Source organism: Cotesia typhae, unplaced genomic scaffold (genome assembly GCF_013202065.1).
Source record: "Cotesia typhae breed Kobodo isofemale line unplaced genomic scaffold, CoteBio_Ctyphae contig_44, whole genome shotgun sequence".
NCBI classification, from domain to species: Eukaryota; Metazoa; Arthropoda; class Insecta; order Hymenoptera; family Braconidae; genus Cotesia; species Cotesia typhae.
The window spans coordinates 1,297,390-1,324,769 of NW_027423753.1; the positions used below are offsets into that span (position 1 = coordinate 1,297,390).

The following is a 27,380-nucleotide window of genomic DNA, read 5'->3' on the forward strand; positions in this document are numbered from 1 at the left end:
GTTATTCAATTTAACGGTAGTACTTATTATTATTATTATTAATAGTAACAAAGATTTAATTTTGCTTATTTTATTGCTACGGTTAGTCTAATTACTCTTTTAGAAAATTTAAATTTCTTAATCTAATTTATAAAATATAATTTATTACAAAAATTATTAACTCAAAAATTTAATTGTTATTATATAATTAGTTTAATGTCAAATTATCAATTTTTTTTTTTTTTTAATAAAATTAATAACAATAAGTAAGTTTTTTTAAATGATAATAAAATTACGGAGTAATAATAAGTCATTAAAAAAAAATTTTTTATTTTTATTAATAAAATTTTTTAAGAGATTTATTTCAACCCCAAAAAATAACATTAAAGTGAGCAATTATTTAATAATTTTTTAATTTTTTTTAACAAACAAATTAAAAAAAAAATTACATTTTTAATTTTTTTTTAAATTTCTACAAGTCAAAATTTAATAAATATTTGCTAAATTAATTTTCATACTAAAAAAAAAATATTTTTTATCCCCAAAAATTTCTGATGAGACTCTTAACCAAAAGATTGAATGTCAAAAAAAATTATCGGCTCACAATCTAACGTAACAAAGTGAACTCTCAAGAAGAAATGACAAAAACATTTTTCAATAATTAATTTTTAACAGAAAAAAAAAAAATTAACGACTTGACTAATATCTTTATCCATTAATTCTTCTTCTTCTTATTATTATTATTATTATTGTTAAATCTCTATACAATTTAAATCGATTTTTTTACAATAATAATTTAAATTAAATTGAAAAAATAATTAATTATTAATTAATTAACATGTGTTTTCGTGATCACCACGAGATTAGAGACACTCTCTTGGCAGTGAGGACTTATCCTGGGGGATAATGACACAAATTTAATAATGGTAATATTTATTAATGATTTACTTTTGCTTGATAACCAAATGGAAGATTATGATGAAGGTACTTAGTGGGTGGTGATCATTATTCACGTAGAAGCTTAACAGACTAAGCTAGTGGAAATGGTGCCCGATTACGGCGATGGAACATCATTAATTATTATTTATTTATTTCTCTATATTTTTTCTTCCCGTAATTAATTAATTATTTAATAAATAAATAAATTAATTAATTAATTATTCTTCACTGGACCCAAGAAGCGGGAACCCACAGCGGCTCGCTTTCAACCCTGTGTATCGCGGTGACCAGCTGCTCGAATGCAATAGCCAGGTCTCCGTTGACGATAACCTCGTCGAAGAGATGCGAGTAGAGGAACTCAATGCGAGCCGCGCTGTGCAGAATCTCGTTGAACTCGTCGTCGGTGAACCCTCGAGAGTTTGACTCGTCGAAGGTTGATCGAGCGCGAGCCTCATTTCTGGTCTCTTTCAGGATTTCAAACCGCGGAGGCTTTATGTAGATCACGTACGGTTTTGACTGAGGCGTACGCAACATCTTCAGAGCCTGGTAATGCGGACTAAGGAGACAAACGAACCCGGCGTTTAACAGCGAGCTGACACTCTCACCACTGGTACCATAGAGGTTGCCTTTGTACTCGCCGTATTCTATGAACTTTCCTGATTCTATGTCTTGCTCCATTTGTTCCCGAGTTACGAAGAAGTATTCTTTACCGTCAACTTCTCCAGGTCGCGGTGGTCTTGATGTGTCTAGAAGTTTTGTAATAAATTATTTTATTAAATCAATTTTTTTAAGCGATTGCGAAAAATTAGGTAAACCGAGTAATAAGGCTAAAAATATTCAACTTAGTCAAAAAAATTTTTTTTAATAATTTTTGTAAAATATTTTTAATTTATATTATTAAGAGAACTATTGACATTTTTAAAAATATAAGTTCATCCCGACATTACTCTCATCGAGACCTTTTATTTAAGTACCCACATCAATTTTTCATATATTTTATATATTTATATATATTATATATATGTATGTATGTATATTTAAAAAATATATCAAAAATACATATGGGTACTCAAATGAAAGCTCTTGATGACTGTAACATCGGGATGAGCTTATATTTTCAAAAAATTTAATAGTTAAGTCACATAGTGACTGCAAGGTTGCTAGTTAATAATTAAAAAAATTTTTTTCTCATTTTAAAAAAGTCTTATTACCTCGCTTGTACCTTAGACATTTGAAAGAAAAAGAAAAAAAAAAAAAAAAACTTACATGGTACAGGTGTTTTATATTTATCAGGATCAGTAACTAAAAGTCGTCGCTTCAATTCATTCCTGCCAACTCCAGGAGGACCAATAAGTACAACTGGACGATAAAGTCCAGGTCTCGGATACAACTTGGCGACTTCCTCATAAGTGGGAATCTCTTCGCGATCAAAATCGTCGTTCTCTGCAGCGTCATACATTATTTTTTTAGTTTTTATTCCTTGTAAATTGCACTTAGTAGGCGAAGCGTGCAATGAAGAGGTACTGGGACGGGGGCACAATGTGGGCAAAGGCACTGGAACAGAACACAAACCTAACCGGGCGGGTTAGGTGGCACATTATGCGCTTTATGCGAGTATTAGTGGAACTATGCCAAGCTAATCAATCAAATAAAATTAATTAATAGTATTAATAGAAAAGCAAAGGCAGAGCGAAGCAATCAGATTCGATTACAAGACAACTGAACTCCAGAAAATTGATCCTTGATGCAAAATTAAAAAATTCTATAGCAGGGTCAAAAAAATTGATATAATTTTATTAATTATTTATTTTTTTTAGCGAATTAATTTTCTGGGATTCATTAGTCGCGTCACCGTTACTTTCTTACTCAAGTTATCTTCTTCATCGTCAGTCTTATCCTTCTGCTGGCGCTCTAGGATTATACGACGCTCCTGAAGCGCTCGGCTGGGAATCAATCCAGCTCTCATATTTCTATCTCCTTCTCGGCGGGCTTGCCACCAGTAAGCGTCATCCTGGCTGACTATATGCAGAACGTCGCCTTTGTTGAAGTCTAATCCGGCTTCTTTGCACGGAATATAAGGATCGTCTGCTGCTTTGTATAAAAAGTGAGCTCTAACACGGACCTAAAAAATTAAATTATAATTACAGATTTTTTTTTTTTTTTTTTTTTAAATAAAGAATATTTAATAAAAAAAAATTTTATTTATCTATAGTTCACAAGTCACAGCTCTTAATTATTATTTTTGTATTTAAAAAAAATTACCTTGCTTTCTCTGATGCCGCCTTTACTGTCAGCCGGAATGATTTTGAAGGTAATAGTCCCCTCGGAGTTCTGAAGAATCTTGAGCACATCATTGGGAGTCTTACCTTCGACACTTATATTATTAACTTCGCAAACTTCGTCTCCCACGTGGATTAGCCCGGATCTGTCAGCAGCACCACCGTGCATTATTCTTGCTATCACGATCTTCCCTGTTATCTCGCAGGTCTTAATCGTCGCTCCCTATTGTAAGTTTAATATAAATCCATTTATTTAAAGTAATTACTCACTCACACTCAACAACTCATACTATCAAAAAATCTCAAGGATCAGGGTCAGGATCTAAAAAATAAAAATTCTAATTACATGCTTAACATAAAATAAAACAAATAAATAAACATAAATGCTTTATTTACAGCATCACATACAGATCATGCAATTTAAATAAATAAATAAAATTAATAAATAAATAAATAATAAAATACTTATCTCTTATTTACAGTAAATAAAATATTTTAGGTACACAATAAAATAATAAAGTAATATGTATATAAAAAACATAAATCACGGAAAACATTGGCATATTTAAAAAGCTCAGCTGATGCAACTAAAGCCACGGGAAAACTTACCACGATCGGTTCAACGTCGTCACCGCACTTCGAGGCAAGTTTAAGGATAAAACAAAACACGTGATTACTTGGAATTGATTTTGCGGAAAATTTCGCGTAATTAGAAAGTGGATTAAAGGATTTATTTTGTGATAATAATGTAGTGGGATTTTTTTTTTTTTTTTTTTTTTTTTTTTTTTTTTTTTTTCCCGAGAAAAGGGAATGTGTGGAAAGGACGGACCAAACACATGCAGGTGGAGATCGTGGACCGGCATCCAGCTAATTACCACTCCACACATTTGACTATTAAATCCCGAAAGCCGAATTTAGGCTCGTATTTACTTTCAGAGTTATAAAATACCGAGATTCTGACGTACCAATGGCTCATCTGATTTCACCAGCTGGACTATCTTCACAGTCTCCTCGTCCTCGTCTACTTCCAAGGGGATTTCTGAGAGACGTGGGTAGTAATCCTTTTGAGCAACTGCGTCGTGCGTACATAGTAGACCCTTAAAAATTATATTAAATAATTTTATTAAACAGTAAATAAAAAAATTAATCAACTAAAAAATTGATGTGTCTGTTAATTTCAGTATGACTTAAAAATTAGCTACTCTACCTGTATGTGAGGTTTTTGGAGCAAATGAAACAACTCCCGACACAATTCCGAGCCATGTGTCTTAGACGCCAGCATATCCAGAATTTCTACGTCGATATCCATTGAGTTGGACAGCACGGGGAAGAATTTATCGTCTTCGGCATTGGACTGGATCTTCTTGTGAACGTTAACGAGTGCGTTTAATTCTTTTGATCGGAGCAAGTCACTCAGAAAGCCAAACTCTTCGTCAGTGCAGCTGGGTATTTCGGATTTGTTCTCTTCAAGCGAGTTCAAGAGTGTTGATAATGCTGAAAATTAATTATTAATCACAGAGAATAAATAAAAAATTTGCAAATTAATAAATACTAGCAAACATTTAATCGTATCGGATTTATGCTTGCTATTATTAATATGTAAATATAGAAAATTAGAACGGCCGAGCAGATCAATACGTTAATTTATACAAGGTATAAAAATATAAATGTTATTTTTTAATCTTTTGAGTAGTACAGTGTTATAAATATATAATTATTATTTTACGGCTATAAATAAGAAGAAAATTGATTTTTATGTAAACTAGAGTAAAAATAACATAAGTAAATATTTACATTATTATTATTATCATACATTTTATGTAGGATTCTTCATTTAGACCATTAGAGATCATTAAAATTGCTTTTAGCAAATTAAAAAATAAAAAAAAAAAATTAATTTTAATTTTTTATTAAAAATTTAATAAAGTAAATTAATAATAAATTTAATAAAAACTTTTTTTTACCCTTTTTAAAGTTTAAACAATTTTTGACAGTTTTAATTATTACAAAAAAAAATTTTAATTTTAATTTTTAAACAAAAATTAATTTTTTTTAATTAAAATTTTTTATTAAAAATTTAATAAAGTAAATTAACAATAAATTTACCCCAGTATAAATATTTAATTTGACTACTTGAAAACTAATGACTCAAAAAACAAAAAAAATTCTTAATTACAAATTAACTTACCAGGATTCCAATTAACGTGTTCCATGACTACTGTCATAGCTCGAAGCAAGCACGACTAGGTGGATCGATTGGAGCACTGGTCAATTATTCCCTTCAGACGGACTAAAATCTTGCGTGTTCGATGGCTACTACAAGAATAATAAATTACGCATACATTTAGTAGTAATAGTAGTCCTACTACCAGTGCAACATAGCAATAGTAACAGTAGTAGTTGTTGTTTTTATAATTTAATATAGTTCGCATACATGTACTCAGGATTCTACAACCGGGTCACTGTATTCATATCGCGTTCTTGGATTCAACACTTATTTAACTTTTCCCAGAATTTTCTTATTGTAATAATAATAATAATTACTACTATTTAACTGGCCCGCTACCAGTATACCCAGTAACACAAAAGTTCCGCGTCTCTCTTATCATTGCGAAAATAAATTAGTTACGTAAGCTGTCACTGGACACAGTGTTGCAGAGTAGGCTGGGGGAGATCAAAAATTTATTTTATTGTTGTTATTATTATTGTAACTATTACTGTTATTATTTAATATTCATGTTAAATGATTATTGTTATAAATAAATAAATAAATTATTTTATACCTTTCTTCATAAACTTTTTTATAAATTTCTTCACATAGTTAATTAAAATTATGTTTATTGATTAAGCACTACCAGCACTGATTTCACAGTCAACAATTACCTTGATGTGATTCTGCCATTTTATTATTGACAGCACTCTAGCGGATGTTTTATGGCATTAAATTTAGCTGTTACAATTTTATTAATTTTATTTAATAAATAAATTATGGCAAAAAAAAAATTAGTAGAAATTTAAATAAATTAAAAATACAATTGTTTAAAAATAATTTTTTACAAGAAATTTTTTTGTTAAAGAAATTTAAAACATTGTCAAGTGACAGCTAAGTTAAATGTCATGGATGTTTTTGATAATTTAAATCCTGCAATTTTAAAAATTATTTTTATTTATTTATTCTTCATAAAATTATCTAAAAATTTTAATTAATTACCTGCATTAAATTTCTATAAACAATTTTTATTGTAATAATTTTTTTTTTTTTCAATTTTCTATCTTACCTGAAGTTAGTTCTGATACCGACGATAGGTAACGCTCGTTTCTGGATGCTCAATTTTAGGCCAAGTCATTCCCTGCCGCCATTTTGTTTCTAAAAAAAAATCATACTGAAGTTAGCCGTCAGCTGTCATTTTAAAAAATTTTTTTAACAATTCAATTCATATGTGAAACTTTTTAATTAATTTTCTTTAGTAATCATTAAATTGCTATAAAAATTTTAATGTCTGTCAACTTCAGTGTCATAAAAAAAGTGCAAAAACCTATCAAAATAAAAATTCAAGTTAATTGCAATTAAATTACATAAATAAAATTTACCTGGTGATAAAAGGACTTAATATAATCTTATTTAAAGATAAAATCTAGGCAATAAAATTTATCCGTGAGATAAATGTAAAGCAAATTGTCATTTTTTTTAAAATATAAATAATAACATGTGTGTCATTTAGTCAACAAATTATTACGCGTGTGTATTAAATCAGCTTTAAATTAAAACATCTGGGTGAGTATTTATGAAAATTAATTTAATAGATATTTAAATAACATTGAAGTTAGATGTCAGCTGTTAATTAAAAAAATTTTTTTTATAAATTAATTACAATAAAAAAATGCTTTTGAAAATTTTCAAATGTGATTTTTATTAATTTTCACAAGTGAAACTTTTTAAATTAATTTTTTTTATAATAATTTAATTGATGAAAATTAAATTAGCCATTTAAAAATTAAAAAAATTTTTTTTTTATTGAAAAAATTATTAGAAAAAAATTTTTTATGTTTAATTAAATAAATGCAAAAAAATTAAAAAGGTAGAATAAATAAATTTTTCATATTATTGGTAAGTACTTGAAAGAAAAAATTGCGCAATTGTGAAAATTGCAGGGAATAAACTCGTGCTCGTCACCATAAACTAACATATTGTGCGATATGAAGAGTCTTGGAAGTATAAAAGTAATTTCAGACAATTGTCGCTTAAACTTATGCTAAACACAGGGAAGAAATGTAGCCGGCGGTGTTTATGACAGGGCTGAAAATTAAAATGCTGGGCACGTCAAGGTAATGGGGTCGCGGATCATCCATTTCTTCTCTTTTTAATTTCTTCTTTAAGAGCATTATATCGTCTTTGTCTTTGCCTCAGATTGCTCGCTCATCAATATATTTATAATGTGTACACAGCAAATGTCAGAGCTCTAAATGCAATTCTTTTATAGATATAATAAACATACACAACATCGACAGATTTGCACCGATGATTACTTAATTACAGCCTGAACTTACCCGCCGCCATAATCAGCATATTTAATAAAACCGCTCTCAATCATCATCAGCTCCATCATATGTAGTATATATTTTCTTCGTTCCACGAACTATTTTGTTTACGCAATTATTTAGTGCAATAATCAATTACTGCTACACGTATGTTATTTTACCTGTTTAAAATAATGTTTCTTTATTAGATTATTATTATATTAAGAAGAATAATAATTTAGCTTATTAATATTATTATAAAGATATTAATACCTGATCTAATATATATTATTATAACACATAAATAAATTTCACAGTAATTTTTTAACCAGAAATATTATCCAGACAGCTGATGTTAGAAAAATACTTAATTCTTAATTTTTTTATTAATTAAATTAAAACTAAAAAATGTTAGAAATTATTGTCGTGAATTTCTGTGACAAAATTTTAAGTTATTTAAATTTTCTGGACGTAATTAAGGTTTTAAGATAATTCAGACATTTGCACTGAATAATAATCTATAAAATATTGATTTACACCCTCATGATTAATTACAGTTACGCAACAAATGACCCAGCATATTACCAGCACAGTAATGAAATATTTTTGTATAACATTATAATATTATAAACTATTTCTAGCGACAATTTATCACCTATAATCTCTTTCACAATGAGATATATACAATCGTGAATTATCTAATCACAATATCAGATCATTGCTCAAGGACCCTAGACTCAATAAGTTAATAGATTCAATCTTAAACAAATAAAATTACAAAATTCTAAATAAAATAAAAAATCTATATATTATATTGTACTCTAAAATGAATGCGAAATGTATTATTATTTATTATCGAGACTAAGACAAGCTTTAACATTTCTTCCTTACTGTTAATCTTTTTAATGTCTCGCCTCAGCTAAAAGTTCTCGGTTCTAAGTTCTGTTTTGTTCCCAGTACATCATATAACTATAATATTAAATCTCACGGATATAAATATATATATATATATATAGATTGTTGAGAGTAGAGAGAGAGTAACTCGCGACACCACGGCAATTTCTTCTCTCCCCGGGGGCGAACACGCGGCTCACCACCATTCGTCTGTCTGACAGCTGATTCCGTAATCCTTTTGTCTCGTCATCTTCTATCTCTTCTCAGCTGTTAAAGCAAACCCGACAATTAATATTCTCTCTCTCTCTCTCTCTCTCTCTCTTTCTCTCTTCAGCATTAGCGACGACTGTACTACAGCCACAGTGCTTGCTGTATACATTATGCCGTGTCGAGGAATCACGCGGAGCCATTGGTCGGCAGAACGGGCCAATCAGCTCCCACTTCCATTCATAAGTTGCGTCGCTCTGCAAGGGAAGTATATAATATTGTACGGAGTCCAGGGGAAATAAAAAGAGATATTACACATGCATACACTGTTGATAATGCACATCTTTAATTTCCTCCGATTTCTTCAGAGGGTTGTGCGCAAACTCCTATCATATCACCGCGTATAGTCTTCTCGCTTTACATGATAATAATCAACTTCTTCGGTTAATACTTAAAAACCTATGAATATATCCTGGTAAATCGTTCCTCGTCACGTCATGAAGAATAATATAGATTTATTTATTGTATGACCACTGGTGAAGACTGGAGTTCCTCGAGGGGGGTCTGGAACTCGCGTATAGGTAAATGGAACGGAAGGCCCGTAAATGTGTATGAAATATGGTTATTGCCGGTCGTGTGTCCATGTTGTGGTGTAGTATGTAGTACTATGTTGAAACCAAGTTGGAAATTTTAATTTTCATTGAAAATTCATTATATTTATTGTTTAAAAATTAAAAGGATTTTTTTAGATGATTATTTTTAAGCGAGAAGTTCCAAATGTGACCTAAAAGATTTATTACTTTTAAAATTTTTATCATAATACCTTAATTACGTACAAAAAAAAATTTATCCGAGCTAAAAAAATTTTTTTGACTCCGTAAAATTTTATAAAAGATTTTTTAATCAAGAAAAAAAAATTTTTTAGGATAATATATATTTACCACCTTTATCTGTATGTATTGTTTTGAGTCTGTATATCCATGATCTCACTACTATAATACAATATATGTATAGATGTACTAATACATAATATTCAATACACCGAAGCTTGTTGTTTACGAAGCCTTTGTATAATCACGGCTTTTCCATCGATACATCAATACCAATGATCTAGAAGTGTCTTACGTCATAAGACATTCACGACAATAATTGCTTTCCCATCATATCAAGTTGCCTTATTTTATTATTTATGTACATGGATGTAAATACCTTTTTATAAATGTAAAACGGAAACTGTAAAAAATATTAGTAATTATTAAATTTAAATGGAATATTTAAATTTTTATAATTTTATGACTAAGCATTAGCTATATATTTTTTATGACTCAATAGTTATTTAAATAATTATATAATAAATGTACTTGAAAGTAAACAAAAGCTTAAATTAAATTTTAAGCTTTAAATTAATTTAATAATTGTTCTAAATTTTAATGAAAAAAAAAAAATTGCCCCATAAAAAAATACATTTTGCAATATTATTAATAATATTTTTTTTTAAGTTACAAAATTTTTGCAGAAGATTAAAATTTTTTGGAGTAAAGAATTTTTTTTTCTTAAATATTTATTTAAAAATTTTGCAGTCTGTCAAGAAAATTATTTTATAATAAATTAAATTTTATTATAATTTAAAGAATATCTTAATAGATAAATAATGCCGATTGGCGGTCATAAAGACAAATAAATAAATAAATAAAAATAAAAATAATAAAAAATGAATCGCTGATTACGTTAAAACTTAGTTGATATTTCCTTATAAAACATCAGTGCAAGTTTCAAGGAAATAGTATCTTCAAATAATTAATCTATTTAAGTAATAGTTCAAATGTATGATCAGATATTTCCTTTACCGGTTAAATGTTAGCTTCTGAAGACATTTAAAAAGCAAGTATTTATACGGGGTGTTATTCATTCGGCTCATGAGGTGGTTACATGAGAAAAACCCCCGGATAATTGGTGAAGGTCATGTGAAATATCTGCACTTTGTCGAGTGCAATCATCGAGTTTATAAAACTTGAAAACCTATATAGAAAATAGATAATAAATCGAGTGGTGATGCCTGATGCTAAGCTTGAGAGCCATAGAATAAACGTTTGATTTCACAATCCCAAAGAGAAAGGGAATCTTTTGCGCCTTTCGCGCCTTCTCCACGGGGATGCCGCGTGAGTATCTGCAATAATAATAAATACCTGTTTTACTTATTCTATCCTCTGTAGCAGCTACTCGTGTGTATACAACAATTATCTTATGCATTTATATAGTTAAATATATTTAATCTCTTTAAAATCATCATCATCATCATTACCATCATTATTATCGTTCTTTAAATTGCAGGTTTTAAAGAACAGTCCGGGAAAATAGCCAACAATTACACAGATTTCTTATTTTTCATGGTTAAATCTCAAAGATTTAGCAACAAGCACTCGTCTTCGCTGACGTAAATTCAGCGTTGGCGTATAGTGACCATGGATTCGTTGTCTTCACTCCGTTGTCGCAGCTCTTTGGTATATTTAGATTCTCTCCCACTCGTTAAATCGGTATGAATTCAACGGACGGGAGTTTTTTTTAATTATTTTAAAAATTTTTATTCGTAAATTAATTAATTAATGCTTTAAATTCTAAAAAAAAAAAAAAATTAAAGAAGATATTAATTATTTATCAAAAAATTTAAGAATTTTTATACCCGACATTTTTAATTTTTTTGCATTGATTAAAACTATACAAAATATTTTTTAAAAACTGTACTTATGTAGTTCTTCAAGTTTTTTACAAAAGAAAATTTTATTTTTTAGTTTTTTCAATAAAAAAACAAATTCTAAAAATTTTTAGATGTCCGCTAAATTAATTTTCATAAAAAAAAATTTATAAAAAAAAAATTGAGATTTAGAAATTAAAAAAAACTCCAAATGCAATTTTTTAAAAATAATTTTTTGGAGCAAATATTATTTGTTAAAAAAATTGACATTTAAAAATTTAAAAAAATTACAAATGGAATTTTTTAAAAATAATTTTTTGGAGCAAATATTAATTGTTAAAAAAAAATAAAAAAATTGTCAAGTGACAGTTAACTTTAATTTTATACAAAAATTACCATTGAAAATTTTTAGAAGTATTTTTTTATTGTAATTAATTTATTAAAAAAATTTTTAAAATTAACAGCTGACAGCTAACTTCAGTATTATCGATATAAAATATAAATATAAAAGCAATGAAATTCTTGCTAGTAAATGTATAAGAATGAAATCCTACCGAAGATATCCATCCGTGTTGAGTATTACATTATAAATCCACATAAAAGTTGAGCTGGATGGCCGCCTAGGCTGCGTGGAGCTCGCGCCCGGGGCATCAGCTTGGAAAACCCTTCCTCTGGTGCTGTTAGCTGGGTTTACGGTTCCAGTGGGTCCTGGTACTGGATGCCGGGTACTTGGGTTACTGGTGGCATACTCACCTCTGTCCTCAGCAGCACTGAATCTCCCGTACGTAGCCTACGTAGCATACATACGTATTATACACGTTTAGCGTTTAAAGTTGAGTAGAGCGTTGTTGGTTTGTCTCCTTACCTTACTTCACTCCGGCGAGTATCGGGACGGGATTGGGGAGAGTGAGGAACGCTGGCTACGTCGTACGCCAAGGCGAGACGAGCACCAGTTACCGCGGAACCGTTGCCTTGACGACACACGCGTGTGTTGACGCATGCGCCTGGGTTCTACGCGGTCAAGTCTCGCTCGGTTAAGTGTTTGTTTATTGTAAACGATACAACACCTCCAAGAGGACCGCCGCAGCTACTTGTGTGTATTTCTTCAATTGTTTTATCATTATTCCACCAAGGTGCTTTATTTTTTTACACATTCATTATTAATCAACCTATCAAAAAATTATTGTTATTATTTTTATAATAATTATTTTCATTTGTGAATTTTAGACTCCTGTCATTGAACTTACCAGTGATTTTATGAAGAAAAAAAGACATGTCGTCAGTATTTGGTTAAATATTGTGAATCAGTGTTGGTAATTTTATTTTTTGTGTTTTTTATTTATTTGATTGTTTTTTATTTTAAAAAAGTATTTGTAAATTTTAAAAAAATAGTTACTCATGTGGACTTGACCAGTTTGGCGCACGTCTCCGGGGATTTAAACACCAAGAGACATGTTGCCATTTTTTAACGCTCGGGTACAATTGCATGAAAGTGAGAATTGTTAAATTTCAAAAAAAAAAAATTGATTAAATTGTTAAATTAAAAAAAACTAGATACTTGACATGTGCTGCGACGGTAAAAGTGTCAAAGTGTTATAAAAATTAAGTTAGCCGACATTTAAATATAAAAAAAATTTTTTTCATTAAAAAAAATGATTACAAAATAAATAAAAAAAAATTTTTAAACTTTAAAAACTGTAAGTAAAATTAAAAAAAAAGTATTCTTTGTTCTAATTTAATTATTTAAAAAAAAACTTCAAAACGTCGGCTGACTTTAGTATCATCAAAGTGTTTTTGTTTTATGTTTTAAAAAATTATAACCTAAAAAATAATTTTTTAAGAGACAACTTGTTTGAAAATTTTTAATTTTTTCACTTTTTTAACCTAAAAAACAATTATAATAATTAATAAAAAGTTTGAGTTGATAAAAGAAAAAAAAAAAAAAAAGGAGTAATTAAAGAAGAAGTAAAAATTTGCAGTGTGGTAAGCGGAAAAAATTATACTTCTTGGTGTCAGTTGAATGGTTCCGCGGGAGGCCGCCCTCGAGAGTGTCTGGGAGCATCCAGAGCCGGAACAGCGAGGCTTTTACGACTCGCCGCCCCCCCGGATGGACGTGAGCGTGTGCTGCTTGCAGCCCAGCGCCGGCTCGGGGGTCCAGCACCCTTCTTCCTCGACTCACCACCACCAGGCTCATCACATAGGGCACCACATCGGGGCCCACCACCACGGCCATCATCATCTCAATCACGTCGCACACGGGCACACTCACAGCAACCACGGTCACGGGCATCACCACGTCCAGAGTGGCCTCCCGTCCGCGGGCCAGCCGACGATTCACCCGACTTATCAGTATGCTGATCAAATAGTCCCCGATCGGGGTCAGCCCGATGGACTTACGCTGGTCAACGGTGCCCAGGATGCTTGGCAGCAGAATGCTTCCACCGGCGCGCCCGGGATCCCCAATGCTACTACTTATATTGACTACTCTTGGCTGCAAATGCAGGTAAGTTTCTTTTTTTTTTTTTTTTTTTTTTTTTTTTTTTATACTAATTTTTGTAATGTACGATCTGCAAGAAATTTATCTCCAATGCAGATTGTCTTCATGATGAATGATAAAATTGACAAATTTTAATTTTCTGCGGGTTCAATTGATTATTCTTTTGGCGATAAATTGTTGATTTTTGCTGAAGAAATCTTAGGCTTCTAAAAGACACTGAAAGAAAATTAGTTTAATAAATTAATTTTAACAGCGAACTAAATTAAAAATTATAAAATTATTTTTAATACGATTAAAAGAAGAAACGAATGATTAATAAAAAATTACATTGAAAAATTCGATTCAATGTCAGATGTGTTCTATAAAAGCGTTAAAAAAATTTTTTTTACATAATACTTAATGTTTTAAATTTAACTTTCTGGTAACGAGACGATTTAGCGACTTTGCGCCATCTGTTGGGGATTTTTCATACTAACTTTGATAAAAAAAATTATAAGTTGACATATTAGTTAATTTCTGACCGATTTCTATACTTTTGCTTCAAAATATCCAGAGAGCTAATTTTTTTAAGAAGCTTTACTATTTTTGGAGAACATTTTTATCAAAAAAAAATTTTTTTTAATCCATAAAATTTGAGTTTCCTCTTGAATTTTTATAATCGTTGGCTTCAGACTTTATTCCATAATAAAATAATTAAATTGAAAGGTGAAAAATGAAAAATGAGCGTTATAACTTTTGATTAAAATTCAAAACGTATGATTTACTCTAATTAGATACAGTCTTCAGGATAAATGAATTCATGATTCTCAATTAGCGATCATCAATCATCAGCACTCGTGGTGACTGTTGCCAGGATTGTGCTTGGAAAAAAAAAAAAAAAAAAAAAAAAAAAAAAAAAATTAATAAATTATTAATAACTGTCATTGCAATTTATAAAAAGATAATAACGTAGTGCAGCAGTAATGTAATTTAAAATGGTCCGTGATGCTGATTATTGATATGAGGAGTATACGGGCAGCATGAGTGCGTGTACGTGAGGACGGGTGTGAAAGCTCCTTAGAAGAGAATGCGGAACGTCCAGCTCGGGTACCGACAAAAAATCCGTACGTGTCGGGAGGTGCTCGCGTATATCTCCGAGTACTGTACCGTCGAGTACTCTCCAAGCCCGGAGAAGAGTACCGGGATGGGATAGATGCGTACACTAGAGGCTCGGGCAGAGGCAATTGATCATCACGATCTTTCCTCGGGTTATTTAGGTCAGGATTGTACGGTACTTGTGTCAAATATTTCACCTGTAATTCTAATGCTTCCTTTTATTTTCTTCGTATTATTTTATTTTCTCTTTTTTTTTTTTTAAAATAACACTACTTTCGAATATTTTTTTTGAAGGATTTATTTTTTACCCCAATTGGCAATTTTTATTAAGGATTTATTTTTATTTTAAAGCAATCATTTGTGTCTCCTTTAAGAGAAGAAATTAAAAAAAAATTAAAAATCGAATTTTTTGGAATTTTTATTAATTTATTTGTCATAAATAAATTTATTTATTAAAAAAATTAAAAAATGGTCGTGACTGCTAAGTTCAATGTCATTAAAACTCACAAAAAAAAATTCATAAATCCATTAAAAAAATTTTTTAAACTTTAAAAATAATATAAAACATTAAAATAAGTTTGAAAAATCAAAATAACTAAAAAATATTTAAACATAAATTAGCTTGAAAAGTCGTACAAAAATAATTTATTTAATCTATAAAAGACAATATTTACGCATTATTTTTTCTCTCACAGTATGACAGCGTTAAAAAAACGTGAAAGCGTAAACTCTTTGAGTGATATGGATAATGTATTGACTTTATAAAAGGCATCATAAAATAATAAGCCAAAGTAATGATATCTATTATTATGATGATGCTTTTTCAACTCGACTGCTGTCCGTCTTCTTTTTTATTTCACTTTATTGTCTTTTTCATCATATATATCCTCTCATACATATACTATGTGCTCACATATTATATATGTATGATACCAGGTATATAGTACACGATCCCCATACACGTAAAACTTATAATGTTGACAGGGTAAATATCCTTTGATACACCGTCTGTCTCTTGGGACACGCGTCGCATATTACAAACCACGGAATGGAATACATACATATATGTATAATATCTAATTGTATAGACACTACGCATCTCATCGCTTTTTAAACATAATAACTGTATTATATATTCTCTTTGTAATATATATTCTTTTTCTTTATAATTTTCACGTTAAATAAAATAATCTAAAAAATAACTGTTTCTTGAAAAATTTTCCGGATGTGTTGAAAACCGTGAAAAGTTATTCAAAAAACATCGAAATATTCAAACTTTCTAATATTTCAAAAGTCAACGTTGAATTTTAATAAAAAATACTTCAGTGGGAAAAAAAGGTATTGATTTTTTTAAAAAATTCCCCTGGAGATTGAATTACAGTGACATCAACTCGCAATATTGGGGTCGACGTTAATTAATTGAAATTGCTACCACTTACTTTTTTGCCTGACGTTGGCACACACGGGAGGAGAGCCACACATGTGTGTTAATATCCATAAAACAGAATTGCAAATAAAAGGAACAATGTAAATTCCTCGGGACTTTGACATGAAATATGTTCACTCTGTATTTCGTATTTGCGAGCTTATATCAAAGATACAGCGGAAATTTGTTATTACAATGTCCGGTTCCATGCTCGGGTTCACCTTAAGTTTGAGTCTTCGGAGGGTGGGAAAATCGGTGATATGTTAAATTAAAATTAATAGAATTAAAAATTCGTATTATTTTTCCTCTTTTTTCTTGTTGAAAAATTTTATGACCTATAAAAGGCATTTAAGAAAAAAATTCTTGAATTAAGAAGATTATTTTGAAGAATTTTTATTGGCGAAAATGATGAAAAGTCGCCCAAGCTGGCAATCCTTGACAAATTGAATAAAAACGAAAACCGAACAAGGAAGAAATGTAAAAAGCTTATAAATATGCACAAGCCGCTGGTTAATAAACGCAAGTGAACCTGAATATGAAGAGTGACTCATAATATCATGTCTTGAGAAGTCTCGAGTCGAGAGTGTTGGCTCATACGATACGTCGGTATCTTAGAGTACGAGTGGGTTGGTACCAATTCAGCATTAAACATTAAACATTGAGCATTGAGCATAGCATTAGAGCTAAAAGTCGGCAAAATGTAAAACGTTAATCTCTTATACACATACTTATGCTGATACTCGCCTGAGACTCATATTATATATATATATATATATATATATATATATATATATATATATATATATATATATATATATATATATATATATATACACATTGATGAGTTGAAATGATACTCCTTTCTCCTTCATCCCACGCTTAAAACTTGCCAAACGGTCATGCAAGCAAACCTAAGACGTGTGTGCTAGTGTAGGTATAGTCTTGCTTATTCTTACATGCGGCATTATCTCCACTCGGGATAGAGCCAGCTCTCATCCCGTTCGGGCGCTGCATATCGTACCGAATACAGATACACAGAACAGAGTACCCGCAATTGTATCCGCGAATAATGCATATGAGCAAGCCTACTCTGTCTGGCGAAACAAAACCTGAAATGCAGATGGCAATTATCGTTGATGATGGAGGTAAACAGCTTCATTAAGTAGTACACCATTTCATCCAGTAACTACAACTATAACTATAACTACGGTGATAGAGACGGATACTGAGCGAATTAAAAAGCAGATCAGGATAATATCTTAACTAAGCCAAACTATGAACTAGTTACTGGATTAGCAGCTCTGAAACGTTACTGGTGAATTAGAGAGCGGTATTGGCCAACTCTGCTGAAAATTCCAGCTCAATCTTGGGCCTCATACTCGGCGGTGCATGCATTAGCACACTGCTCACGGCCATACAGTCAATTTAGTGTGTGTACCTACAATCAGAGGAATATATATGTTAATGTTAATATCCATACACACATAGCAGAGAACAAGAGTGCACCAAACCAATGTTCCGGACAATTTACTCACGAAATTAGCTACAAAACGGTCGACCTATCTGCCCATCAGCCACTTCCGCTTCCTCCGCGGGTAAATAGATGGACGACCATTAAATGCTGAGAGTTGCCAAGAGTTATTGTTCACGGAGGCCACCATAATGGATTTTAGAGCTGTAAGAGCTTGGATATGCATACCGATTTATTACCCGACGTACATCCCATATAACACATACTGCTGCAGCTTCGCCCTTATATTACTTCAGTCCATTATTGTTGTATGATGCCTACTGCTATGCCTTCAGAGGAAAATCTGCTGTCACTCGGCATCTTGCCTAATGACCCTGCCTAAGCCCTACCCTGATAATTAAGCCATCAAGTGTCGCTGGATTGACAAGGTCGAAAATAGTTTTTGCTTGAATTTTAATTACGGATTTAGAAATGATGTGCTGTGCTTGCAAAAATTACCGAATCAAGATAATCTTTGATGGGCAATTAGACATCACTAAGAGGATAAATATAGAAGAGGATTCGGGTGGTTGGAGAAGGGAGCACGGAACGGTGCTTTAGTCAGGAAACAGATATGATGCGCGTCGCGGAGCGTGAAACACCGAACGCGCCCATATACTCACGATTATATGCGCACTCGCACATGTAAATGTATTTACATTATGTTAGACGTGAATAATATATATTATACTGTGTTTCCCTTTCTTCAACGATCACTGATCACCGATCGTCATTATTGTCCTTATTATCATTATCATTATCATTGCTGAGCGTGGGTGCTAGTTTTAGCGAGGGCGTTTGGGTTATTAAAATAGTTATTTCTTCTGTGTTCAATATGGCGGAGTTTCTTCGGTGATCAGCTAGAGGCTTTTATGGAAATAATTTATTAGAAAAATAGAAAAATGTTTAATGTGTTAAAAATAGATTAATGATAATTTAAAAATATTTTTTTAGAAGTTTTATAAAAAGTACATTTTAAAAAATTAAAATAATATTAAAAAATTTTTTTTTCCTTTGTAAATGTTTGATATAGTTTCACAAATTATTTTTAAAACATTTCTAATGTAATTTTTTTCACACAAAATAGAGAGGGAAATAATTAATTAATTAATTAAAATTACCTTTACCCCTTTTACAGTATAAAATTCTGGCCGTTATTTATTAGATTGACCGGGGACATTACACGATCACGGAGCTGTGTAATAATGTAATCATTATTAAGGTTCAGGGCGTACTGAAGGCTGAAAAGTCATAGCCAAAGACAAAGAAGACAATTGACCAATAGTTAGACTGTGAAAAGAGCAAGAGAGCAAAAGCATATACCTTGGGTACTATATATTATAACGGACGATGCTTTTAAACGGTTGGTTCTATTTGCCATCAGCCAATTTTGAACCCCTCAATGACCAACATTACGAGGTATTTGTTCCTGAGACCTCTTCGGTTAATTTTCCCACAACATTACTTTAAAATCATAATTAAGATCCGCTCTGAACCCCATCGTTTTATAAATTATAAAATTGAGTATTTACACAGTTGGGCCAGTAACTTTACTTAACTGGCAATTCTCCATCGCTATTACTTATTAATAGTGGATGATAGCAATAGTTAACCGCTATTGCTGTGAATTGTGATGACGGTAATAATGAGGCCAAGGTATGACGTAGCAAGCTTGTTTTTATTGGGTGTATTTTAGCGGACAGGATACCGTATTTTTCGGCGATGCTTTGTCTGATAGAGCGATTGTCTTTGCCAGATACAACATAGCGCTATTATCACCATCACGATGTTCAACATTGAACACTTTGGTTGTGTTTTATTGTAATAATGTCTACAATGTTACAATGTTACAATGTTACAATGTATTACGCATCAGCAGTCGTGTTATTAATGAAAAAAAAAGCCGTAAAAAATACTCATGCAGCCGGCTTGCTGGGACAAAAGCTCGATGTGTCGAGTGGTAGAGGTATTATTGTACATAATACATACCTAATACCTTCCGAGCAAGACTCATAGACAGTAACGACAGGAAATTACCCGGCGACCTTATTGTGTATTGTTGCGGTCCTTTGCTACACCAAATGACAACTCGCTCGATGGGACAGCTATATCGACCTATATAAATATCTACGAACATACGTCTTCAAACGATTACTTTTTATGGAGATTGTTTTCGTGAGCGGTGAGATTTACAATTTACATTTTAGGTACCGGTCTCATGTATATCGTATGTGTTTTAGGGAGCAAGGGGATACACTGGAACAATTTATGCTTTCGAGTTAAATTACTTACGACTTGTTATTATTTTACAATTCAATTATCATTTAAATTTAAATATTCTTTTGAACAATGATTCATTATAATATTTTCTTCTTCACTGTGTAATAAAACTAATTCTGTAATTATTATGGGGAACAAGTGTTTTCGCTCAGGTTCAGGGCAGTTGATCTTTTTACAAATGTTTTTTTTTTTTTTTTAATTATTTATTTATTCAGGTTTTAAGAATAAAAAAATTTTTTTTTTTTAAACTTTGACTTTAGAGAAGAAAAAAATTTCTTTTTAAAGCAAAATTGTAGATTTTTTTATTAACTTTTGCTTTTAGGGATTTTTTAAAAATAAAAATTTTGATAGAGACTTTAGAGGGATGTCTAAAGAAAATTCATACCAAATTTCAAGTAAATTTGTTAATTAGAACTTGAAATAATGAGTCAAAAATATTTTAGAAAAAAAAACGTGCTAAATAATTTTTTAAATATTTTAAAATCCTTTTTAAGACATATCCATCCTTTAAATTCAAAAGAAATCAGTACAAAAGTAACATTTCTCTTGATCTATATGCTTGGCAATTAATTTTCCACCGGCCCTGGGCCCATAACCTGTTGAACTTCATAATTTAATATTTAAACGGAAGTACGTAGACCCTGGACGTATGTTAGAAGGCATAAGACATCCAGAGTCCTAGTCCTCGTTGATTTCGCCGTGTCGCTTGTGGAACCAAACCTGTAAGGCTGTATAACACATTAGCATTGCGAGCTAGCACCGAGGCTGGATTGTAAAGCATTGGTATCTACTGTAATAACTGTGAAGTGGCGTCACGCTATCCATGCTAATGAGCCTCGATTTAATGGTGCGATGAGCCAAAGATACAACTCTTCTCTATTATATATATATATATATATATATATATATATATATATATATATATATATATATATATATATATATAAATATCCACGAACTTCTGGCTAGTTCATACCACCAGCTCATACTTTTTAAAAACATACTTTTTTATTCTACCCATTACCAGTCTTTTGCTTCTACTTCCTCTTTCAGGCCAACACATCTTCACTCTCTGTTCAAGACAAACGTTTCACCAATATTTCGTTATTTCGGGGAATTCCGCCGTTTATACCTTACACCTTCTTCCTTATACCTGCTCGGCCAAGTGTCTTCTTTTTCACCAAAAGTATTAATATTGTTAACAATATTAATCAAAAAATATATTTTCTTGATTGATAATAATATTTACAGTCCAAGTATGTCAGGAAAAATTTTTAAATGTACACATTACGTGTACGAATTACTCTGGACAGTCATATATTCGTTTATTCATATATATGTATGTATTTATGTTGAATAAAAAATTTACATGCGTTCCATCGTGTCTGACTGTTTGAATCGCGCTTGCTTGGCATGATTGCTACGCAGTCGAGGGACATTGTCGTGTTGTTTAATGCGCGACGGTGCGCATCTTAAGACAAGTCTACGTTCATCTTACAACATGGTTTCTGCAGTATGTTTGTTATTTATTATTTATTTTTGTTACTTTGACAGATTTTTAGTAAATTTTTTGATAGATTTTTTTTTTTCGGGAAAATTTACATTTTTTGCTCAAAACATTCAATTTTTATAAATTTTCATGTTTAAATTTTTTATAAAGAGTATTACTAAATTTAAGCCGATTTTTTTTATATATTTTACACATTTAAAGAATAACAAAATTATATTTTAGAATACGGAAGAAACTCATGAATAAACATGCTTAGAAAATATATTTTAAACTATATAAAAAATTTATTAAAACGATGGAGCATAAATTTTAAGAAAAAAAATTTTTTTTTAATTTAAGCATGTTTTTCTTTAATAAATTTTAAATTATAGTTAAAAAATATCATTCAAAAGTTACCTAATAGTAAAATATTTTTTTTTTCATATATTTTATTTTATTAATCAACCATAAAAAATAAAATCTAAAAAACTCGGTCAAAGTATTGCAAAATAACATTATCACAATTGGTGTAGTTTCTAAAAATTTTTCCATTGAATATCTCTGCGGAAACCTGAGAAAGAACAAACCCGAGTTAGATACAAAGAATAAATGTTAACCGAAGAAAAATACCTATAAATACAATCAATCTTTGGCAAAGCGGGCAAAGTAAAAGAGCCATGATCCACGATTTCGCATTTTCGACTTGCAAGTGAAAGTGACTTGCGGGCATCTGTTTTCTTTTTCGGCTGCACGGCTTCAGCATTTATATTTATATAAACAGATTAAGAAAAAAAAAAAAAAATGTCGAAATAAAAATAAAAATATCTCTAAGCAGTCACAGAAAGTGTATGACGTCAAAACAGCTATGATAGAGATCGAGTGATCTATCAATCTTGATCTATCTGTCTGTCTATCTATCCATCGAATTTGTCCTAAAGACCGGCTCGGAATGTTGATACAAAGTAGTAAACTAGACTAGAGACCAACGACTTGAGCATTAACGAAATCGTCCAGCTCACTGCTCACGAGTTTGACCGAGGCGGTGTGTATCAGGCGGCAGGATGATAATTAAAACGAGAGTGAGCGCGAGTAGGAAACTGAACGGACAACTAAACTGGGAACTTGGGACTGGTATCTGGTATCTGGTATCTGGCTGGATAGACCAGAAGAGGACATAGCGAGCAATGCAGCCTAAGGATGATGCCATCTGATGGTACATTAATAAGAAAGAGCAAACACTAACCTCTGTGCATGTATGGACCAATACAGGATCATAAGTATGTACCTTTGCATTATATACCACAGTTGATCTTATATGAGAGGCATGGTAGCCACGGCGCGTGCTCAAGGCCCGGCGGGAGCGCCCAGGCCCGTGGTCAGGGCCCCAAGATCCCGGACCCGTTTTATCTCATGTGTTTGCATGTATGGATGATGAAACTAGAGGATCAACTGGGATGACCGAGCTAACGGTAACTCCGGACAGAAGTTTAAGGAAAGCCTTCGGAGCACAGGTCTATACCCAAACTGCCCACTCTTGGATTCAGTGTCGATTTAATGCGTTTAATTGGAGAATTTTTATTTTTAAAACGCAAAAAGTTTGAAGGAAATAATAAAAAATAATTTATAAAAAATTTGGATTGTGCCCTGGGCCCATAACCTGTTGAACTGAGGAAATTTGAATCGACAGCTGTCAATGTTGAAAGAACTGGATAAAAATAGAGTATTGATGATCAAGAATGAGAATTCTTATTAAAAATAAGTGGCTCAGCAAATGTTTGATTTTTACGTCGATAATGAATATAAAAAAGATAAATTTATATTTTCCAATAATCTAGGTAATTAATCAGCGATCAATTATACGGTGATTTATGAAGATTTCTGGAGTCGATATATGCTAGTAATTATGCGGAACCAATTAGCGAGACTTGGGTATAGATTGTTTGGCGGTACGTCTTTATCGTGACCCTCTAGCAATAATATATAATTAATGTAAAAAAAATTATTAATAATGATGATAAATTTGAAAGCTGATAGACGGAGTTCTTATTTTTAAAATTCTAGCTCAAGGATTGAAGATACGGTAAAATTTGTAAGGATCTTTTTTGGAAAAAATTAAATTCTTTATAAAAAAAGGTCTGATACGATTTTTTTATATTTTCAATATACGATCCATAAATTTGGATTGGAAGATTAAACTAGTTTTTCATTTTTAAATAACAATTTATTAATTAAAATTGTTAATGCTGATAAAGATAAAAAGGCGTCAAGATTAATGGGATTCTCTGGATTCTATTAATTTAATTAACATCTATACAGACAGTAGTGAAGTGTACTGTATCATAGAACATACTACATACACGTATATGATTGGTAGTACGTGGTGTCGGTTATTCTTCCCGCTCAATGATATCCATCACGTTTTGTCAGGACGTGATCACGTAGGGAATTACATCGTCGTCTTGTAAAATAAATGTACACTCATATATATATATATTTAATAGAAGACTAAAGAAAAGTACCGTTGCTCTTGCGCTATTAATTTATCGCATTAAATAACAATTAAAATGGTTATATTAATGCCGAAGTGTTGGCTCAGCAAAAACGGTTAATGAGCTCTTCGGAGTTGAGTATGCAGCCGATAGAGCCGATCATCAATGAATGAACAAGCTCGAAGGAAGAAAGATAAAAATAAAAAATCAAAGATTACTTATGCTGGAGTGAATGGCAATGGAGAATAACAAGATTAATTGTAAAATGAAAATTAACCAGAGCAAGTGAGTATCCGGTGATAGTGTGATGTAAATTGGTGTGTAATCTGTGATGATGTATAATAACTCGGAATAATTATTTTCGAGGTGTTGTCGTGTGTAGAGTAGAGTCGGGGGAATTTTTCGCGAAGACGCCTTTCAAGATAGCTGTTGCGCAAGGATGCAAACGCGGATATAGGTCAAGAAACAAGATTGGTATCTTGCTGGTTGGCGTGCAGCCCGCGAGCCTCCTTACTTCTCTTGCCTATGGTATATCTTGCTCTCTGGTGTACCAAGTTTAAGTGAGCGACGGAGCTGAGCCTGAAAGAGAAAGAGCTGAGAGTTAAGAGAGAAGTTTCAAGACCTGAGAGTAAGTTTACTGCTGGTAAGAAGCTGGAGAACACCAACGAGTCGAGCAATGAAGTCCAGGGATATATAGTGATACAATATAATATGTATAATATAAATAGTATATGTATTTATATTTATATGTATGTGCCTGAGACTTTCTAACGTGACTGAGCGCATTCGTAACTTATGAAACAAAGAAGCTCGCCTCGGAAAAATCTTGCTTTTACACCTTTGTAGACCTAAGTTGACTCCGCCCTCAAATGCTATATCTTTTCCGGAATTATTACAATTTCACGCTTTTTAACACGGCATAATAAATACCCATTAATTTTTTCCCTTGATCTATTTTGCCTGCTTGTTGCTAATGCTATTGTCGATATATATATATATATATATATATATATATATATATATATATATGTGTGTGTGTGTCGATGTTACATATTTATATGTTTGTATGGAATACTACACGACAATTCGATAGCGATGGAATTCGCGTGACCTATGGATTCCCATGGAAGGATTGCAAACCCGATGGTCTTGTACTGTCTACTGTGGTGAAACCGATTCTGGGTCTTTGTTGCTGTTGGAGGTCTATTAATCATTTTGGAAAATTGAACACTTGTTTCGGATTTCAATTGGCGAGGGAGATCTGATTTACCAACAGTAGACGGCTTTGAGAATTTTGGGCGCCATTTGTGATATCTTCTTATATATAAGAAATTTAGAAAAAATTTTCATTCTCGTATATATTTTAAATATAATTAGAAATGTATTTTTTGTTATATTAAAAATACATCTATGAAAATAAAAATTATTATTTCTCACAGATTTGAAATGTTTTTTTTTTAATGATATAAAATATAAATAAAAATTATGAAATTGAAAAAATACTTTTAAATACAAATTTTATATAGTTTTATAAATATTTTTGATGTTTAAAATTTTTTTTTATACTAATACAAATTAAAAAACAAAAATATTTATATATTTTAAGATATCTTCAAGACTTTTTCTTTTAATTTATTGATAAAATTCAATAAAAATTATTTTTGGAAGAATAATAATTAAAATTTGCTCACAAAAAATTTTTAAAACTTAAAATGAAAAAGTTGCACACCTCAAAAAGCTTACTTAAGAAAAAATATTCATGTTTTAATGAATACAAACTACATATCTCACAATTGGCGATAAAAATAGACACTTATTAATGATTGACCGGTCTCGTACATAAAATACTGTTACTATCCTTAGCCGCCTAAGCTCGGTATGCAATTCTGAGTCGCAAAAAGTTACATAATCTGTAAACAGATATTCCCCTCGAAGAAAGGTAAAAGATCTGATCCCTGGAGATGAGCTCGGAATAACTGGTATGTTTATCACAGAAGTTTATGGTATTTTGATTGTTGATATTTGCTCACCCAGCCACAGATTGGTGTAAATAAAATCTAATAGAGGGGAGATAAGACACTGTGTTACTTAAAATTCCTGGTTAGGTGTTCTGACCCTGACTGGGCTTTTATTGCCCAGTAAAATACATAATACATAAAGATAATGATTTAGAAGCTGAATTTATTGAGTTGTACTCGGCAGGACTCAGCTCAAGTCGGGGCTCCAGGGTAAAAATAATTTAAGTATCTATTTAAAGTTATAATAATGACATTTTATTTTTATAAAAAAGGGTTGCTGTTTACGATTACACAATGGCTCATATCCTCGAGCACGTTATCCCGGATGTTTTATCGTCAATGTAAAAGATATTAAACCGCTCACTCGTACTTTATTTATTAATATTGTATTTATTAATATTGTATTTGTATATATGTATGTATTTTCAATATATCTATGAGAATTATTAGCGGTACTCAATGTCACAATGAGATTATAATGTTTATCATATATATTTATATTCGTTTTATATTTGTCGCTTAACTTTAATTTTTAGTATTTGTTCAGATTATCCGCAAGTTCCGTCGGCCCTTATCAATTACTTACTTTACATTAGTCTTCTCGTTAAACATTCACACGTGTCTTTTCTCATAGAGCTGTTAAAAAACAACGTGTCTAAATAAATATATACATTTTTAATATATATCTTGCACAATGCGGAAACTTACGTTATTAATTTAAACTTAAATAGTATTTTGTTTTTAATAGACTTTTTATTTTTAAGAAAAATAATTATTTGAATAGATTTGTTGACTTAGAAATTTTTTTATTAATTTTTTTGATAAAAAAATATCAATATTGCTTCATTACAATTTACTGGAGAAAAAAAAAAAATCAATATCAATAATTTTATAAAATAATTTTTTGCCAAGAAAATTTTTAAAAAAATATATTACTGATGTTTATTCACATTTATAAATAAGACCGTAAAACAATTTATTAATAATAATTTTTAGTCAATGTTTGCCTTGACTTTTATCGTTCTTCTTTTTAACAAAACGAATTTTAATAAAAATTGTTAAGCAAAC

At 31.0% G+C, this 27,380-nt stretch overlaps 2 protein-coding genes across 10 annotated transcripts in view; one reads left to right on the plus strand and one right to left on the minus strand.

Annotated features, from left to right (window-relative positions):
* Nucleotides 1-281: 281 nt before the first annotated feature.
* Nucleotides 282-6,102, minus strand: Metro (membrane palmitoylated protein 7-like protein metro). Of its 6 annotated transcripts, none has more exons than XM_074245519.1 (9): nucleotides 5,981-6,097; nucleotides 5,386-5,513; nucleotides 4,405-4,691; nucleotides 4,163-4,294; nucleotides 3,807-3,833; nucleotides 3,181-3,420; nucleotides 2,785-3,040; nucleotides 2,185-2,472; nucleotides 282-1,664 (listed from the first exon to the last, which is right to left on the minus strand). In XM_074245519.1, the coding sequence occupies exons 2-9, from the start codon at nucleotides 5,420-5,422 to the stop codon at nucleotides 1,144-1,146; spliced, it is 1,788 nt and encodes a 595-aa protein (XP_074101620.1). In that variant the 5' UTR covers nucleotides 5,423-5,513; nucleotides 5,981-6,097; the 3' UTR covers nucleotides 282-1,143. The 6 variants fall into 6 exon arrangements, with proteins under 6 accessions (XP_074101620.1, XP_074101622.1, XP_074101619.1 ...); XM_074245521.1 differs by having other exon boundaries at nucleotides 283-1,664; nucleotides 2,185-2,361; XM_074245518.1 differs by having other exon boundaries at nucleotides 287-1,664; nucleotides 2,185-2,490; nucleotides 5,386-5,510; nucleotides 5,981-6,102.
* A 6,386-nt stretch (nucleotides 6,103-12,488) lies between these two features.
* LOC141528904 (uncharacterized) overlaps nucleotides 12,489-27,380 on the plus strand; it is a 50,309-nt gene continuing 35,417 nt past the window's right edge. The window contains exons 1-2 of one of the 4 annotated variants that reach the window (XM_074245185.1): nucleotides 12,489-12,821; nucleotides 13,488-14,011. In XM_074245185.1, the coding sequence (XP_074101286.1) occupies nucleotides 13,529-14,011 (483 nt within the window). In that variant the 5' untranslated portion in view covers nucleotides 12,489-12,821; nucleotides 13,488-13,528. Of the gene's footprint in view, nucleotides 14,012-27,380 lie in introns of all 4 variants that reach the window. The other 3 variants (XM_074245186.1, XM_074245184.1, XM_074245183.1) reach the window with 3 other exon arrangements.